This window comes from Halichoeres trimaculatus, unplaced genomic scaffold, assembly GCF_033239565.1.
Source record: "Halichoeres trimaculatus isolate MK-OKI-2021-1 unplaced genomic scaffold, fHalTri1.1 fHalTri1_scaffold_9, whole genome shotgun sequence".
Classification (NCBI taxonomy): Eukaryota; Metazoa; Chordata; class Actinopteri; order Labriformes; family Labridae; genus Halichoeres; species Halichoeres trimaculatus.
In genome coordinates this window covers 11,487,285-11,507,443 of record NW_027437188.1, presented here as the reverse complement: position 1 = coordinate 11,507,443, position 20,159 = coordinate 11,487,285, and the positions used below count along the sequence as shown (strand labels likewise).

General features: G+C 41.2%; 1 protein-coding gene across 2 annotated transcripts in view; it reads left to right on the top strand.

The window, feature by feature from the left end:
• Nucleotides 1–11,640, top strand: part of bcas3 (BCAS3 microtubule associated cell migration factor) — a 410,031-nt gene extending 398,391 nt beyond the window's left edge. For both annotated transcript variants that reach the window (XM_074679630.1, XM_074679629.1), the window contains one exon: nt 9,513–11,640. In XM_074679630.1, coding sequence (XP_074535731.1) covers nt 9,513–9,661 — 149 coding nt within the window. In that variant the 3' untranslated portion in view covers nt 9,662–11,640. The remainder of the gene's footprint in view (nt 1–9,512) is intronic.
• Nucleotides 11,641–20,159: the final 8,519 nt, after the last annotated feature.

Sequence of the window (20,159 nt, the reverse complement as noted above, 5' to 3'; positions counted from 1 at the left end):
AATACTGGCACCAGCTGAAAGGAACCCACATTTATTTCAACAATATGTACGAGAAACATTTTTCACATCCGCTGGAGTGTGTGTGCAGCTCTGCGTGAGCCAGTGTGTGAGACTGTTGGGGGTTGGAATGTGACGTGAGAGCACTAATCAGAGCCAGCTGGGGCCAACGGTGAGATTAAAGTTAAAACACAAAAACAATCAGCTGGGATAAGTATACTATCGCTATGGGTTACTGCCCCCATCCCACCGTCTGAGGCAGAGAGAGAAAGAGGAAGGATGGATGGATGGATGGATGGATGGACGGATGGATGGATGGATGGATGGATGGATGGACGGATGGATGGATGGATGGATGGATGGGGCTCCTCCACCCGGCCCGCCTGGCACAGACCCTCTGATTAAGAGCTCCTTTGTGTTCTCTTTGATCCCCTCCTCTCAGTGGTGAGTCGAGTCTCACCACAACATGAACATGACACACCGACACAGAGAGTCAGCTCCACAGGACATGTTCTGTGCATGTAGCTGTGTGTGTGTGTGTGTGTGTGTGTGTGTGTGTGTGTGTGTGTGTGTGTGTGTGTGTGTGTGTGTGTTTTGTGTGTGTGTGTGTGTGTGTGTGTGTGTGTGTGTGTGTGTGTGTGTGTGTGTGTGTGTGTGTGTGTGTGTGTGTGTGTGTGTGCACTAAGGATGGAGCACAGGGCTTAAAATCAGGCTTGGAAAGTTGTACTTCAGGTCCTCTGCGGGCTTAAAATAAAATCTGAAGTTTTCCTCAGCAGATGAGGTTTTCTTTGTGTGTTCCTGTCATATGATTCTCAAAGTGTAAAGAGTGTGTATTCTGCTTCCTAATGCTGTGAACATGAATAGAAAGTTGGGTGGATGGTGGAAGTTAGCTGGATGTTCAAACTGAATGTGTTCATTTTATAGATAGCACAAGATGTTTATGAGACTTTCTGAAACGATGAGGTCATCACGTAGGGCTTTCCTAACTGATCCATGACACATTGGAGGGGCAGGGCATCAAACACCCACTGTTTCCTATAGCTTCACCCCCTAAACAGTGCTGTCCAATCAGAAAAGATAAAAGTCATCCACCTGTTGGTCAACTACAAAACCTTAAAACTAAGCAAATGTTTATATTTAGGAGTTTTGAAAATAAGTCTTATTTCAAGGTCAGTCAAGTCAAAAATGACACCTGAGTTAATGTATTTTTGGATCATAGTATCTCTTTATTAGACCGTTTTTCTGAGCTTTCCTGCTAAATGGTAAAAAAGACACCTTTACAAAAAACAGAAACAAAAAAAGACCTTCTTATTTCAAGAAACTCATAGATTTTTTTTATTTTTTTTTAAATCATTTTAACCAATCCAGGCCTCAATTTTGACTCTTTGTATCTTGGAACAAGAAATCTGGACCAGTCACATTTGTCACATTTGTCACATCCTTAATTTTACTGGACTTTGTCTCAGTATTGTAAAAAATGGATTCAAAAGTCAGAGCAAAACTTGTTTTTTGAGCTGAAAACATGATTCTCTCTGATGTGAGCTGTGGTGTCATAATATGGAAACATAAGAAGATTCATTGTCATTTAGAGACAACCCCAAGTGGACACTGGAGGAACTGCAGTTTTAAAGTTCTGACAGAGCCAGCACCTGGACTCCTCCTGACGCCTGGTCCAGTCACTGTGATGATGAACACAAGCCACGAAAATATTTTTAAGATTATTGACTTTCGTTAATAAGATTATTATTTAACAGTTACCCAAACATAAAGACAAAGTTTGCTGACGTGTTGCTGCTAGCTGCTAGCTGCACCAAGCTGGTAGGAATGACAGAGAAACTAGAAAAAAATCAATCCTCAAAGATCCTTAGCTTGTTTGGATTTAAAAAGTCGACGTCGGCTCCTTGTTACGAGCCTTTCAGGTAAAGCTATAGTACTTTATGTTCTCTGCGTTTGGGTTCAGTCTGTGTTTGCATGAAAATGAAAGTGTGTATGCAGCAGCCTGTGTGTGTGTGTGTGTGTGTGTGTTTGTGCGACACTGTAAGAGGATTAAGGCCTGTTCACAGCCGAGGGTTCAGACTGGGCTGTTTCTGATCATTCCCTCTGTATGTCTGTTCGGCTGATGAGGTATTAACTCTGCGCTGTGTTGTTATATGTGTCTCTGTCGGATTGTGTGAGGAGAAATCTCCAAAAACAGCAAATTTTTCTTCCTTGTTTAACACTGCCAAGAACCCCCCTCCTCCTCCTCCTCCTCCTCCCTCCATCCATCCAACTCTGTGGCCTGAAAACCCTCTGTGTTATCTCCAGCTGTGGCATCTGCTGCTGTTTTACTGATAGCTTTTTCGTCTCTGTATCTTGCGTTGACTTGCACTTTCTTTTGAAGTCTGGCCTCTGGTGTCGTCCCTGAACACAGCTCCCGTCCCAGCGGCTGCACAGAGTCAACACCGAGCAACACAGTCACTCTGAGATTAGCCGCACACGTGCCGATATCTGGGCGCTTTCTTGGTTGGGAACATTTGATTTGTGTGACCTCAGAAGGCTATTTGAGGAATCAAAATAAAAGCTGGGAGGAAAAGTCAAAGATTAATCTGAAAAGTCACATGTTAGTTGCTGCTATCCGCTTTCAAAGTTTTCATTTGTGGCTTTAAAATGACATTGTTACAGATAAGCTGCTATTTATTAGCACAGAATATTTATCAGCCGGCTCAGATCTGTCGTCCTTTAAAAGCCCATATCAGTCAAACACTTCAGTAGTTTCCATTTCTTTACTGGCCTCCATCCAGAGCAGCATTATCTACACATCACGTCGCACAAAACCGCCTTGTAAATAAGCATATTACTTTACCCAGTGACATCAGCCCCAGAGGAAAAGATCCCCAACATTAGAGCACCGGGGGATTGTGTGGGGCGTGAGAGGTTAAGACGTGTTGAATAGCTGGTGGGCGTCACACAATGAGGTGGATTAGGCAGCACTAGAAAGGGCCTTTAGGGCTTTACTGGGGTGTTCAGCAGCTTACAGCGCCTACAATAACACTGCAACTGTGTTGATCCAGAGCCGGGCTGGCAAAAAGACCAGCATGGAGGGCGAGAGGCAGTCACAGAGTCCACAGAGCGGTTAAGGTCCCCCGGGTCCTCCTGAAGGACGTCTGGGTGTCCGAGGTGAGGAGAGAGGGAGCAGAAGGTGCAGGAGGAGAGGAGAGGCTCAGTCTCAGCGGCACCAGCTCCTGTCGCTGCTTGTCTGCGTGGAGCTCAGGCTGGAAAAACGATATCATTACAGATGACCCATATTCTTCCAGATAAACGGGGCGCTGTGGCGTGTGCGGTGAGGCTGTGAATACTAAAGCATGAGAGGGAGAAGTTTGACTTCATCCTTTAAACACACATACATACAGCCGGATTATCTCACATAAATCTGTGTGTGTGATTGATTTCTCTCTATTGTGAGTCTGTAACCAACCCTCCAAACTTGTTTGTTTGCTATCCTCACATTCTGCACCAAAACAAATAAAATTAACCTGTAAAACCACACATTAAAACAAATCTAGCAGAGTTATTGCAATATCATGTTTATATTATATGTAGTGAATAATCTGTAGAAAATTCAGACATGGCAAAACATTTTTTTTACATGCCTCAGCCTAAAGTGATCCAAAAGTGAGACTTTTAGCTTTCTGCAACTGAAAGCATCTGACTTTCACACCATATCGAGTGGCTTCCAAAAGTCTCTGAATTTATTTGTTTCTAGTTGTCTTTTCTGATTATGTTTTGCAACTTCTTCCCTTTTCTCTCGAATTTTAAGAGCTTTAAGATTAAATCCAAGCCTTCAAGAGTTTTCCTAAAACATAGTCAGAATCACCAGAAGACGTCACAGAACTTTGGTCTTTGAATACTCGTTTCAAAAGGTAACTACTTTTTAATTTGCAAGGCAAAGCATTTCAAGTAAATGGCAACAAATTAAGTTATCCCACTGAACAACATGAGTCATATTAAATGTTTCTGAATGGCAGAACAGAATTAACAAACAGAATATCATAATGAACTTTATACAGTTTTCAAATCAAACTAGAGAAGTTGCATTTCCTTGGAACAAATGTTTAAATGTTGAAATGCTGAAGGTGGGAAATGAGAAAAGTAAAGACGGGTAGATAAACCCACATCCGTTGTTGTTCCTAAATGTTTTGATTAGTTATTATAGGCTGTTGTGTGGTTTCCAATATGATGGAACATCTCCATTCAATTTAATGGGGAAAAAAAGTGAAATATTTTTAAAAGTTTAAGAAAAAACATTCACTTTTCTCCTGAACATGCAGACTTGTTTCATATTTGGTGAAACTTTGAAGGCTGTGAAAACTGCCAAAAAACAAACAGTAGAATAATAATAAGTTTAATAAAGTCAAAGAACATATGTTGAAATATTGAGTCAAAATTTCAACAAATTTCTGGTCATTGAAATGGTGTAAAATGTGATTCATAACTTGAGCTTGTAACAGCAGTTATCCAGTCCTACACTGTCTGTGCAGCTCTTTCTAATACTGTATTTTTCTGCACAGTAGAGTTTGTAATCTTGCAAGCAGCTTGTGCAGAAGTTGAATTTAGCCTGTTGTAGTGTTGATAGCAAGCACAGCCCCTGGCATGAAAATATGACACCGATGAAGAAACGTTAAAAGCTGCTGTTTTTTGAGAGTCAGCTTGAGACTGGCTGAAGAGACACATTTTGACACCAGATATAAACATCTTCACATCCTTGTATTGAGTGCCCACCTTTCTGCAAAGAGGCTAAAGGTCTGCCTCTTTACCTCTTCAAACACAGAGCTAGGTTGACTCCAACAATTCCAATATGGCCCCAGACAACATTAGGCTTCAAATCTCCCTGTCAGCACAGACAGGTGACTTTGTTTAGGTATTAGTCAGTGTGTGGTTGATGGTTATGGACACACTGCCCGGGATCAGTTCACATCATGCCAGCTCATTGGTCACTTGTGTTAAATTGAGGAGATTTCTCAGTAACACCAGCATTCCCAGAGGTTTTCTTTTCATCAGTTTACTCTGAATGCATGATTCTGACTGAGGGAGAGACAAAAGCTGTTAGAAATTGAAGCAGGTAGGCTGGTTCCCATGGGTATGGGTTGCATTTTTTGGTTTGAATACCAACTAGTAGTAAGACACTTCTCTCTTCATCTCATTGTGTTGTTGTGGTCAGGTATTGAAGGTTTGTCTTATCGACAGGATAATAAAAAACCTGCTCTTGCAGCTGTAGAATGAGAACAGTTCAGTCTGATATGATAACTTTTTTATTGGCTTTATGGATTAAAAATGAGGAATCTGTGGGTTTGAAAAATATGGCTAACCTCAGCGGAGGAAGTTTTGGATCACTTCTGTGTGTGTGTGTGTGTGTGTGTGTGTGTGTGTGTGTGTGTGTGTGTGTGTGTGTGTGTGTGTGTGTGTGTGTGTGTGTGTGTGTGTGTGTGTGTGGAGTAGGGATAACACCACACAGTGGCACATTGCGTGTTAGCTGGGATAATAACACTGTGGTTTGTATTTGGTTTCCTGAGACGGTGTAAGAAGCTCAGTCAGTATCTCCCCCCTTCACTCTCTGAACATCTGCAGGATGTTTGAAACTCCTTCTGTGGTTTGATTCCTGTTATGACTGAATATGAAATAAGAAAAGACTCTAAGGCTAATTAGAGCTCCTGTTGGTCTCTGGGTCATGGATGTGCAGTGTGTTTGACTGACAGCACAGAGAGTTCAAAGCCTGATGCTCTGGCGCTGTAAAACATGCAGCAGTGGAAACTTCACCACAGAGTCCAGAGAGGCAGAGATGGAGAGAGTCTCAGTTTTCTTTTTGTGCTGGATTTATGTTGGATCTCATTGTAGTTCAGGTTTTTATGTTATTAAGTATCAGTGAGTTCCAGATTTATTCAATATGTGGAACAAATTTGGAATAAAATGACATTAATTCAACCAAATCAGCTGATTGGATCATCTCACTTCTGAGGAGAATTTAAATCAAAGAAAATAAGGTTTGAACCTCCTGGATCGTAAATAAAAGCTTATATCTGCATTATTTATTTTGTTTTCATTTCTCTTCATTTTTTCTTTAAAAAGTTTTACATATTGAATTATCCATACGAGGTATAAGCTGCCAAGCAAGGCTCCATAACCACACTGACATTTAAGTCTGATCACATCTTAAAAGAAGGAATGAGCGTCCAGCTTTTTGTTTGATTCTTCATATTCTTGTGTTTCCCTTGAAAACACGGCGCTGAAAAGAGACACATTTCTGTTTTTGACCGGTGTTTGCTGCTTCCAGTAGCACTTGATTTTGAAACGTTAGCACCTGGAAGCTAGTTCAGGTGCACAGAGCCACCACATAAGCTGAGCCTCCAAGTTTGGTGGTCTTTTTAAGCTTTCTCCATCTCTGCCCTGCAAACCACCTGCAGACTCTGACTACAGGGGTTTTGAAGTATCATCGTACCCCTCCTAAATTTTGCTCCAGCAACAGACATTTCCGACCATTAGAGCATTATGATGCTTGACTAATCTTCTCTGCACATCTTTTTTACTCACTAAATAGATCTTTAATGCGACCCTCAAACTTTTGCATCTCCCACTGTTCCCATCTCCTCTCTCAGAGCTTTAGGTTGTATAAACCAGCGTCTGTATTCAGCCCCTCATCCTCCTGCAGCCTGGGGCAGCTTGTTTCACGTTGCGTGCACTTTCCCCTCTCATGTCCGTGTATTATCAAATCCTGCTCCCAATTTGTTGATGACAGTCTGACTCTGTCATGGATGCACACGACTGCACATTCGCAGGGCGTGGACCGCTGTCAGCAGATTAAATACAGCGAAACTCCTGATGGACGTCACAACTCACTACATGCATCACAGTTTTAATACTTTGCTGCCACTTCCGTGCACGCCATCCTATCCGAACATCCAGGGATCTGGTTTACAGCATGTAATAACAGTAATAGGTTCCTTATGGACGCGAGAAGCAGCTCGATCAGAGCGCTGTGAGGGATGTGGAGCAGCGTGACATGTCAGGGGAGCGTTTGATATCACCTCAAGGATGCTGGAAGAAGTGGTCAGTTTGGTTTTTGTCCCAGAATAACTTAATCCAAAGACACAGGCTTCATCAGTTAATAACACAGGTTCAGGCTCAGAGAGCTGGTGGTAATGAAACAGGAAGGGAAACTCCTGCTGGGATCTCCCTTTGTGTTCCTTACATGAAGAAATCAAGCAGACCGCAAAGTGCACACTGAAACTTTGACCAAAAATAATTATCCTACAAAATGTGTCTCCATGCTCATTCGTTCAGTGGTTTCCATTCAGGTTCAGATTAAGGTGACTTCTTGCAGCAAGAGCTCATAGTGACACAATAAGCAGCTAAAATAGAAAATAATAATGACGCCAAAAAATCATAAATGATAACAATGTTACACCATAAAACAACAATATCACCAAATTTAGTGAAGTTAAAAAGTCCTGTTTCTCTTAGGTCTCAGTGTATTCTACAAAGTAGACGCTGACTTAAAAACAGAGAAGCATTGGTACGTTAGGAGAGAAACATGGTCATGACTCGTTTGACACTTGAACAGGTAATAACGACCAATAATGTAACAACGACCCAAAATGTAATTAAAAAAATTTAACAAACAACAACCCACTATGTAATAACTTTTTGCAAAAAATGTAACAACTTGCTACATTTTGGACCATTGATTACATTTTGGGTTTTATTGCTTTTTTTTATTATTGTTACATTTTGGGTCGTTGCTACATTTCGGGCCCTAACAAGACCTCTTCACATTTTGAATCTGCAGCAGCACTTTAACAAAGCTTCACCATCATTTCTACTTTTCTAATGACCCCGCCGCTGAGTCATCTTGTGCAAAGTTTCACACTGCCTTAGCCAAAATATTGACCTGAACTGTGTCTCAGTCAAGGAGCTGCAGCCTTCAAAGCCTTTCACACAACAATGGTTTTAGGGTGAAACGCAAAAGTTTTGTTGCATATCAGCCTCACGTTTACACGGAAACAGCGTTTCAGCCGACCTAAAACGCAAACTTCTGAAAACGGCCGCCAGATGGGAATTTATTTTTGGGAAACGCTGCCAACACTTTTGCTGTAAGTAAGCCAGTGTTTTCAGTGGAAACGATGCTACCATGCAGGACTTTGCGTAAGCACAAACAACAGTTGTTACGATCGCCGCATACTACCATATCGTGTTTTGTGCTGCTGAATCTGCTGAATCTAACTCAGTATTCACCAAAATTCAGTTTTTTTTCACTGTGTTTTAGCGTCTTCGGATAGAACATTGTCATGTAATCGGGGCCTAAGACAGCCATATTGGTGGAGGTTTCTGTGTTTACATCACCATCTGTTCCCGCTCTTGCACTGGTGTCACATCGCATCGCTCCTGTTTCCTGTCAGTGGAAAGCCAGCTACCAAACAAATTTCATGCAGCCTCAACACTATCACCAACATTTCAAAGACAGTTTAACTTTTAGTGCTTTTCCTTTTCATGGCATTTGTTCAGCTTAAAACAAACACTTTGATCAGACAGTGTTCTAATATTTATACAACTTGGGCTAAGAATCATGGGAAATGTTACACATTTTACTTCTAGACCTGTTCATGTTTTTGAAAAGTGTGCTGAGATAACATTTGTTGTGATCTGGCTCTATATATAGTCATCAATTCTGGTTACTGGAGTTGTGAAGTGTCCTCCTTCAATCAGATGGAAACAGTTGTTTCATCCTCGGTCATAAACAGAGAAATTCAGCTGTGACACATTCAGACAACAGTACCAGGATAGACCGCACCATCATGTGGCTTTACTTTTTGATCGACGCCCCCATTTGAGGCAACAGTCCTTATCCCGGTGGGCACTGGTTCAGGCACAACTTTTACTGCACAGCATCCCAGACTCTGCTCCCATAGATGACTTTTGTTAGTTTATATTTTCTTATGTTTGTTTTCTAACAAGTGATACTGATAAACTTTTTGAGGTGACCAAAATCAGGAATTATTGGACCCTAAAATGGATGACTTGACAGGTGACTACATGAAACATGCCGAAGTAAAAGGACATAAAAACAAGTTTTATTTAGAGAATCCTGGGTGACCTGTTTAGGATTTAGAAAAAGTTTTTGAAAACAGTTACTGCTGCAGAATTATACATTGAGGTTCAATAGTGTACAGGTTTTGTACCAAGCTTGAAAACAATTTTGGTTAGTCTGCATTGATTTTGGCGCCCCCTGTGGACAAAGGAACACCTCTTATCTTGATGCTAAGTTCCTGGATGTGTAGGTGATGTTTTTCTTGTTCATAATGAATCATGATGGCTGGATTTCCTTTTGGTGCTCATGAATGGACTGAGTGTCTGCTTGCAGTAGCTTTAATAAAGGTTATCATGAAGGTATTTTTCATGACATTATTTTGTTTGTTTGTTTGTTTGTTTACCCAAAGGATCAAGCCCATCATCCTCTTGTTCTCTTTCTCTGTCTGTTTCTGCAGAGCTGCAGAGGGAGGGCAGCATCGAGACCCTCAGCAACAGCTCGGGTTCCACCAGCGGCAGCATCCCCAGGAACTTCGAGGGCTACCGCTCCCCGCTGCCCACCAACGAGGGCCAGCCGCTCAGCCTCTTCCCCACAAACTTCCCCTGAGGAGCACCCACCACCATCCAGCCCACCTGACCTGCCTCCGCCTGCCGCCCTCCTCATGTCCGCCTCCACCAACACTCTGAGTGTGTTAGACTGGAACCAGACTATGTGTAGGATTTGTGTTGTGATCCCAGCTACAAACGGTGTCAGCATCTGTTCTCTGGGGGGGATTTTTAGGAAGCTGAGTGGAGATATGGAATAAATCCTGATTGGATCTTTTATCCCTATAGAAATAAAAATTCATACATAGGTGATCTTAAATTCCTTTCGTATGATGGTTAAAGCATCTGGACAAAGAGGTTGAAAACTTTTGAAATGAGATATTTTAGCAGCTGCTCAGTGAGTAACCAAACAAACGTCCAGAAGTTTCCACAGAGTATTTTCATACAGTTAGAGCCACATGGGAACGTCTTCGATGTCAGATTTGTGATAGAGGACCAGAATCCACCCTCTCTCTGCCTCTCCCTGCCTGTTACCTTGTCGTTGTCAGAGACCAGCCGTCCTCTCTGCTGTTTCCTCCGCCCGCCATCATTCTTCCTCTGTGTTTGAAGTTTTACGGTGTGCCTATTGTCTGAACGAGGAGTCAGAAAGGGAGTGCAGACGGAGAGAAATGTTTATTCCAGTCAGTGACTTGTAGCGGCCCTGTGTGCGTGTGTGTGTGTGTGTGTGTGTGTGTGTGTGTGTGTGTGTGTGTGTGTGTGTGTGTGTGTGTGTGTGTGTGTGTGTGCTGCCTGCTAAATGTTTTTCATTAACCTTGTTCCTGCTCTGCCTTTGATTCGATGCAGTAATGAGATGACACCGGGAGAGGAGGTTGCTGATGTTTTTGCTGTAGTTGAATTTGTTCAGATGAATCTTTGATCCCCTGACTTTGGCCTTGCAGAGAGTAAATTTAACAGAGAAATAAACCTGATCCTGTATTTTGTACAGTAGAAACTTTTGACCAAAGTGTTAGTAATAGAAATCTAAAATGTATTTTCCTTAAATGTTCTCGTTTTGCCCGCTGATAATCAGAAATCCTTTATGAACACACTTTGCCTGTTAGTTAGCAGAATGTTCGACTTGTGAAATCTGAAACACACTCTTTACAGAGAAGAAGCATCGGAGGAGGATTCTGGTGTTTTAAAACCTGAGTCTTTTTTTTGTAAAGCTGGGATCCAAATGACAGAGTACAAAAAGTTTACTGCGATGAAATGACAAAATGTTCCCAATGAAGTCATATCAACTAAATTTTTTTGTTTTTGTCCCTGATAGGCTCCCCTAGTTGCTATAGAAAGGATCCCTGCAGAGAGAGAGCTTTTGGTTTCTATGGGATCTTTTTATTTGGACTCCATTAAAAAACATTTTTTCCTCTAGGAGTTGCTGGTCTACCTCTACCCCAGTCTGCCTCTTACTGTTTTTCTGCTCCAGTGCCGTGTTTAAAACAATAGAACAAACATCTAAAGACAACATGAGCAACTGTAAGAAACATATCTTTTAAGTCTGGATTTATCGCGATAAACCAGTACAGTGCTTCCCCTCTCAGGGGTAGAGGATAGACCAGCAACTCCAATGTGATGAGGGTGAAACTAAACTTCAGATATGACTTTTTCTGACTGAGGAGGAGAAGACAGTTGCTTCTTAGCTGTCGTCAAAGCTGGATCTCCAGCCTAAAAAGTCATACTTTGCTCAACAAAGGAGTTGCTGGTCTACCTGTCTCCTTTATGGCTTGTTTGTTGGCCTGATTATGTGGCTACATCACTGTTAACTATTTGTTCACATCAAACACAAAGTTTAGATAACTAAAAAAAACTATCAGAGGAAGTGGTAGACCAACAACTCTCTAGAAATTTGGTTTTAATTACATGTAAGACCTTACTTTGTGTTTTGGAAAGATTCCATTTTTTTAATCACAAGAAACTGCTCACTTCCAAATAATACCTCATGAAAAACAACGGATATGGAGGAAGTGGTAGACCAGCAACTCTATTATATTTGCAATTAGATTATATTATATTTGCAATTAGATTAAATGTGTATATATATATATATATGTATATATATATATATATATATATATATATATATATATATATATATATATATATATATATATATATATATATATATATATATATATATGTGTGTGTGTGTGTGTGTGTGTGTGTGTGTGTGTGTGTGTGTGTGTGTGTGTGTGTGTGTGTGTATAAACAGTGGTAGATCAGCTACTCCCATGTTCTCTGTGCTTTGGATATAAAAGAAAAATAATAGACTTTCCTTTTTTTTTTTTTTAAATCAAAGGTTTATCTCTGCATGTTTCTTTCTGTAGCGATGTTTGACAACTAAAACAGATTTTTTTTCCCTACCAGTAACAAAAACAATATCTGTTAGAAGACGTTACTCTTTATTATTTGTTTTGATCTCACAATGTTTAAAAAAAAAGGCTCTAATTTAAAACAAAAAAACAAAAACACCAGAATTCTCCTGACCGTAGTGAACAATCCCTCCTGTCTGAGTGTAGTCGGAGTGGCTGCATGTCCTGATGGCCTGTTGTTGCTTGGTAGTTTAAAATGAGAGCTAAAGCTTGTTGTTGATTTAAAACTCTGACTTGTTTTTGCAGCGTTCATGCAAAGAAGAGAAAAAAAAACAGAATAAAAGTGGAAGAAGTGAAGCTGTGTGTTTCTCCTTTTCTCCCTGTGATTGCTTCTAATTGTGCCGTTCAGATTTCAACTGCGGCGGTGACCATCAGCGCTCAGTCCCCCTGGTAATTAGTACCATATTTTTTAACAGGCAGTAAAGTGTTGTTAAAGGACTTTTTATGGGCGACTCTGGCTCTTTGTTCTGGGGGAGAGGAGGAACGAGGGGGCATGTTTGTCTCTGTGCTAATCAGCACAAAACTTCAGCCCTCAGAGCGCCTTCCTCCTCTCCTTCTTTCCCAAAGTGAGCTACAGCATTTGAAGTCATTCAGCTTCTATTAGATTAGCCTGGGATTACTCCCTGTATGCTTTATTTCATCTCATTGATGTGTTCATAATCTAGTAGTCGTAAAATTAAAAAGAGGGCCCAGGAAGGTTTCCAAACGTAAGACAATTAAATCAATAACTTGTTACAACTTCAAAAGTCTGTGAGAAGCTGAAAGATTACAAACAGCGTGTCTGCTTTGAGAGTCACATATATCTGAAAATCAAATCTGTTCAGTGTTTTTTGGACAACATAGCAAATCCATAAAAACTGAGCTCTGACAAAATGTGTTTATTTGGGTTTATATCCACGACTCCATTAAGAATAAGAGAGAAACAGGCTGCAGCACGAGGCCCTGACACAACATGCAGAGAGTAAAAGTTAATGTAACAAAGACAAGGGGAGTGTTTAGAGTTCTTTATTTTATTTCAAGATGTCCACACAAACATTTTACAGCTTCAGAGTCACAAATTAACACTCAAAGACTCGTCTGTTTGATGCTTACAAGCAGATTAAATCATCAGCGGGATGCTTTACTTTGACTTTTCATGAATGTAACAGGGCCGGAAAAATCCTGCTCACTGTTATCTTTGTACAATCTGCTCTGTGTCCCAGCTTTTACTCATTAAGACACGCCGTGCTGCAAATAAAGCAGAAACTCTGCAGTCAACAGGTCCAAGCATCAAACCTCCTGTTTGGAAACATGCGGCTGGAGAGTCCGGATTTATGGAATCTCAGAAAAGACATCACACTCATCAAACTAAAATCTTTGTGGAATAAAACGTGATGCTTGCAGCTCCTGCATTCAGCGTGGTGTGACTGCAGATCATTTCCATCAGCCTGGTGAGCATGCAGAAAGCCTCAGAGCTGAAACATCTCATGATAATCTGAACAATGCATGCTGATGGTTTCTGCAGACTGTGATGCTCGGGTTTATGATGCAGGAGGAGAGCAGCAAAGAAGCAGAACGATCCTTTAATTTTAGCTTTTACACTCACAGGCTTTAAACTAAAGAGGTCAAAATTCTGTCAGTGTGAAATAAAGAAGCAGAAGGCTCACTCCAGTTAAATGCAGCAGGGTATGTTTGCACCAGTGTGCGGGTTTTACCTCCATCTAAGAAGAATTTTCCAGACCTCCTGCAAGCAGAGAGAAAATCTCCCCTCGCTCCTCCTGAGGGAGAACGTTTATTTGTTGCTTTAAATACAGGTGCTAACAGTTGAATCTGATAAATGTAATCCTGCTGTTTGTTCTCATAACCTCAGCGGCTCTCATTCACAACAACCAGCTCTCTGCTTTCTGCTCAGAGCCGCACTTTTAAGGTAAACACTCCACATCTAAATGCAAAATTAGCAGGACAACATTCCAGTTACAAAAAGTGAAGATTATACTCTTTCTGCAGAAAATTACTGCTTTGGGCTCCGTCAGGTGAAAACATGAGGCCTGAATGGGTTTAGTGGAGGAAAAAAACTGCTCAAACTATTGTAATCATGTAGTTCATGAAAAAACAGAGCAACTTAAACTCTCTATATATACTTTTGATTCAACATGCAGTTTTGTCACATTTGTGCAAACATCACTTTGCCTGTGGAGCTCACACTTAATGGATGTAATGGCTCACACAAATTTAGGAATGCACAAATATTTACTCATTGAAGTTTTCTCAAACAAAGAGGATTGTTCTGCAGAGACAAACAGGAGCTGAGACAAAAATTACAACAACAAAATCTGAATCAAGAGATGGACTGTGAGAAGTTGGTTTCTTAAACTGGTTGAGTTTCTCATTTAAAATGTGTTTTTAACATTTTTTCCAGAATTTAAATATTAAGATTCCTCTGTTTTTCTAAACAGGATTAGAAAAAAAAACAGGACGGACAGGCAGGTAAAAAATGCACAGACCTGACATTTAACTCTGGGTGAACTAGGTTTATTTTGCAGCATTCTTCTGTCTGTCTTTGAGGTCTTACCTGTGATGATCGGTGCATGTTCCACCCTCACATTAAACCCACCTCACCTGCTCCTGTAAAGAGAGAATAATATTTATCAGGACTGAACCTCAGATTAATTTGATAAAACAGAGTCCTGAAATATTTTTGATTCTCAAATGTGCAGAAGATACAATAAAGTTTATTTTAGGATGCAAATGTCATCTCAAATATTGAGTCCAGAGACGTTTGTTGATCTCTGGTTTAAGGAGCTGATCAGCTGCAGGAAATGTAGACTTAGGGCCTCGGGCTGTTTTGGAGTCAATGTTACTACGACATGATCAGATGGGAGATAGATTTATATCTGTGAATATTTTATTTAGAAATATAATTTAACTTGGCACCTCTCTGAAACATGTTGTAGTCTGTTGTTTCTCTGATTCTTCGCAGATTAAATTAATGTTTAAAGACTTTTTTTTTTTTTTTTTACCATTTTCTATAAGGTGATCCTGTGGTCACCTGAGGGGCCTCTGTGGCTCCTGTTCCACTGTTTCACACACACTAAAAAATTTCTATAAAATATTAGAAGAGAAAATGTTCCTGCATTGACTGTTCACACACACACTCACGGAGAAGAGAGATGAGTTTTACCTGCTGGGTCTTATCTAGGGAAACAGGAAGTTACATCACAGCGTACACTTCTAGATTACATCTGCTGAAGCTCTTACACACATTTTACCTCATTTCTCCTTCTCTGTAATTTTGCTCCTCTCACAGCTCTTGGCTTATTTGTTTGTTCAATTTTTGGATTTTGCCCTGAGCTGCAGACACTTTTGTTGCCTCTAAAACGCTTCATCAGTCAGAGAGGAGTCCATCACTAAAACAGAGACCTGAACTCAGCCTGCTCTATCCCAGGGGAAGCTGAAATTTAAATAAAAAAGATGAATATTTTTTTTCTGTGTCTACAGTTTTTATCCTCCGCAGTGTTTAATCTTTGAATACTTCCAGGTGTGTGAGGTGATGAAACATCAACACCTGTACTGGACTATACTTTAATTACATTTCTTATATTTAAAGCTTGAATGACTTCATAAGAATTCACACAGCGCTGTGATTATTGATAAAAGTGGACAATTGTCAGAAGAAATAATCTCTCATTGTCTCATATTTGCAGAAAGGTGTAGTATAATAATCACTTTACTTATTTCAATCCTCAAAAATCTATTTACTGCAAAAAATGTTAAGAAAGAAAGAGAAATTTCATTTCTCTAATGATGCTATGCCTGATTCATGATGATTTACTACTGGATAAATGCAGGATGTACCATGCCCTCATGGTTTAATAATAATGTTATAAAATCAACTCCCAGTTTGTGGATTATAAATTTAGGTAATATTCCTTTATAACTTTGTCCAACTTATGCCGTGATTACATTTCAGAACACATTTACACCTGCATTAAAAAAATACTAAGCAAACATGAAATAAGCATAAATACAAAAGTCTGTTTGAGTGTGAAGCAAATCTAATGTCTGATTTTTCGGTTGTCCTTAAACGCGACACAGTTCGCTCTGTGCTGCAGCTTTGTTCTCAGTTTCAGATGACTTTCTGTCTTTATTTGATTAAAGTATCATTTTATCATTTTAATAAAGTTTCTGATTTATTCATTGTGCTTCTGTTTAAACAAAAATAAAAACATATCATCTTAATTATTAAATTGAAACCAACTGTTGAAATCGAAACTCGGACTTAAAGATGCTCTGTTCGGGATGAAAGGTGAAGCATATTTTTGTTTCTTAAAGCAAACACATTTGTGGATTTCTGGTGTGTGTTCAGCGTTTTATGTGCGTGTGTGTGTGTGTGTGTGTGTATACGTGTGTGTGTGTGTGTGTCCTCCTCCTCCTCTCTGGCTGCAGGCCTGCAGGTGAAGCCTCCGCTGCGCTCCTAATCTGATCCAATGTTCCCTCCGCTGCAGCTGCTAATTCAATTCCTGCGCGCTGTCAACACATCTGAAAAACACACAAAAGATGATTCTGCTGCTTTGGGATAAATGCGACTCAACAAACATGGGGTAATAAAATAATGTCAGCTGGTTCGGATTAAAAGGCCGGCGCTGAAATGTTTCCTGATGAGGACGAGATCCGAGCCCCTCTGGAGGAAACACTCAGCTTAGACTTTGTTCCTGACTCTGCGGGAAGATTAGTTTATTTTCATATAACGCAGAAATTAAAACAAAAAGGTCCACACTGGAAATTAACCGAGGGTTTAGATTCCAAACTTAAAAATTGATCTCAGAATAAAGTCAATTTGAAGAAAATTAAAATATTATTTGATGAATAAATTCACAAATTGCACACGAGAGACAAAACCCACGACAGTTGATTCACCTTTACGTGAAGAATTTTTTTTTCAGACCTGCGCAGAGGCCTTTTCTTTTAGCTCGACCCGGCTCCACTGGACAGGTGTGTGTGTGTGTGTGTGTGTGTGTGTGTGTGTGTGTGTGTGTGTGTGTGTGTGTGTGTGTGTGTGTGTGTGTGTGTGTGTGTGTGTGTGTGTGTGTGTGTGTGTTAGCTCGCGCTCTCCTGTTTGTTTTTTTTTATCTCACTTTTGTCACAAAAACAGAAAAAAAATCTGCTCAATAAGAAAAATTAAAAATGAAGTATTCGATTTTGTGAGCCACGTGACAGGTTTTTTTTACACACCTGTGCGGCCTTAATGTGACGCAGAGGTGAGTGTTTGATAATTATCTGTTAAAATGTGCAAACAAAGGAGCCACAGGTGAGTAGATGTAGGTGGTTTTATCTGTTTTGGCACCTGTAACATTTAATAAGGTCATCTTTAAAGTAAAAATTGGTGTTTTGATATTTGTTTTTCTTTTAATTTAATTCTAATGCGCGAACAAAAATAATAGTCACTCTTCTTGTGGTTTTACAATGAAATGAGGTGATGATGTGGGCACAGGTGAGATCAGAGCTCAGAGGCACAACGGGGAGTTTTTCTTCAACCAGCAACTGGGAAAATGTATTATTTACTAAAGGGAAATAAAAATCTGAGAAAGGAGTAAGTAATCGTGCTGCATTTGGACGCATGCGTCACATCCAGCCGTGGTAATGTCATCAATGAATAATACGCACAAACGCAGTGCGTCATGCTGCGGCCAGGCTGATGTAGCAGCTCGCTGACTGACTTTCCTAAGAGTCCCGGGTCTCTTTGGCTCAAAGTGGCTAAAATAAAATCACAGAAACAGTTTTTTAATTGATATGATCTGAAAACAGTGTAGAGAAAAATTTCTCTGAGGCTCTGACAGAGTCACAGCTTTGACTGCTGCTGAGACGCCTGTGGGTGTGACAGCTCTGTCACTCTCCTCCGGCTCCCATGGGTCACTATAGCGCCCCCACCTGGTGGTCTACCTGTCAGTCACACACACCCACAGCCTCCACACACACAGCACACAGAGCCGCAGCCCAGAGAGCAGGCTGCAGAGCAGGGAGGGAGCCGGCGCTGAGTGGTTGTACTTTTTGATTGAGTTTGTCATGTCCGGGAAAAATGTTTGTTTTATGGAAGAGCTGAGAAGCATCAGGTATAAGTCTGCTCCCAAAAAGCATCTCTTACACCGTGTTGTTCCAAATAACATGAACGTGTGGTTCAGCGAGAGCGCTCTGCTCCTCCAGCAAGTGAGAACTGATATGTTTCATTTAGCAGAGTGAACTGAGGAGGAAGTGGAGGAGATGAAGGAGGAGGAGGAGGGCTGGTGGCTGCACGAGGAGGAGAAGGCAAAAAAAGGGGGAGGAGGAGAGAAAGCAGAGAGGAGGAGGAGGTGGTGGTGGAGGAGAGGGCCGCTGGTCGCCGGGTTTCCATGTGACAAGGGGAAATATGAGGGACTTTGACAGGTCTTAAACGGTCTGGCGCCAAGGCCTCAGTCTAGCCGCTAAATATAGCCGAAGAGATGATGCAGGGAGATGGGAGGAGAAGATGGAGAGATAAAAGGAAGAAAGGAACAATGTCGAGGGGAGGAAGGAAAAAACAATACTCGATTATGGACGAATATGGCGCAAAACTGCCCCGTTCTGTTGTAATTAGAGCGTCTCTGGGCCGGATCACTAACATGCACAGGGGCCAAATCAGCGGGACGGGAGGCGCTTTTACGCACATTTTCACATCTGCAGCTGTATTGTTTGGTATTGAGCGGACGGATCAAGGGCACAGGGAGGCCTGAGTCAACTTCCTACTGTATGAAAAACGTCATGCAAGCACTTCACTCACTTTAAGCCCAGTTTACAGTGTGAGGGTCAGCTCTGCTGCAACAATATCTCACATTGAGGCGTCAAACAGGTCAGGAGCTGACTCATTTCTGGGTGTCACATCACCAAAACTTAGCTTGAGTGAAAAACAAGAATAAGGGGTTAACATCTTCAGATATTTCTCTCTCCATGTCCACTATTACAGACAAGTGTAAACAGCGTTTAACCGTCTGCTCGCATTAATCCCAGCACAGAGGATATGTTAATCTATCAGCGCAGTGCCCCTTCATCTCAGAGCAGCCCTCCTCCCTGGACTTAATGACTTTTAAATCGCGGGTAATGGAGATTTCTGTACCACTGACGGCACAGAACAAATAAATGGTGACTCATTTGCACTGGCATTGTTGATACAATTATCCAGCTGAGTATTCCGGCAGAAAAACCGTTATCCTCCTCCATATGCTGCTAATCTGTTTTCTTTTTCTGCCCAGTCCAAGCACAGAAAGTGTGTCAGAGGCTCACACGGAGCTGATACTCCTCAATCTGAAAGGTACAACATTCCAAACAAGGCCTGACGATCACACACACTCACATTTTTTAAAGATTTTAAACGAGAAGTTCCCCTCCATGATGTGTGTTGTGTTAAAAACACACCCTCACGGCCTCTTCCTCTTACTCCTCCACGGTGTGATCAACACTTGATGCTCAGGTGATGTCTGGATGCTGGTGTAATATGTGCTCCCCTCGCTGTTTAGCTCTTATTCAGGTGAGTTCCGCTCTGCTGTAGTCTCACCTGCTCCTGTTGACGGCCTGCTGACTCTTTACGCATGGCTGTATCAGTGTGATGGACGCTGAGCAACAAGTGTGTAACGCAGCGGAGATGTGCAAACATTTCATGCTCCTAAATCACATATCATGCTGAATGTGCGGCACAGGCAGAGACCTCAGTGAGAGATATTCATCTAGATAGTTTTGTTTCTTTAAAAAGTAATTTTCTTTTTTTAAAGAACAAATAAAAAAGTTTAAGGTGGATTTGACGCATTGATAAAAGGGTTTGTAAATATTGTTAAGGACATATTTTATGACCTCTGGGGATTTTGTGTGGTTGTCAGCGGAAGCCGCAGCGACGCCGTTAAGTTCCAGGGTTAATAGGAAATGCGCAGTTGACTCTGACAGCCTCATTCAGGGGGATTATCACTTTTTGTTTCACTTTTTGTTCAGCTGACGCCTGTAACAGTCATCAGCTCCGGCCCTCCTGTCCGGGGAGAGCAGCTGTTTTTTGAGGAAAAAAAAGGAGAAAAAAAAAATCATTTCTGACACCGAGTCATGACCGCGGTAGAGGAGCGGAGCGGAGCCGCGGAGGAGGCTGCTGCTGCGGGGCCGGAGGGGCGAGCACATGCA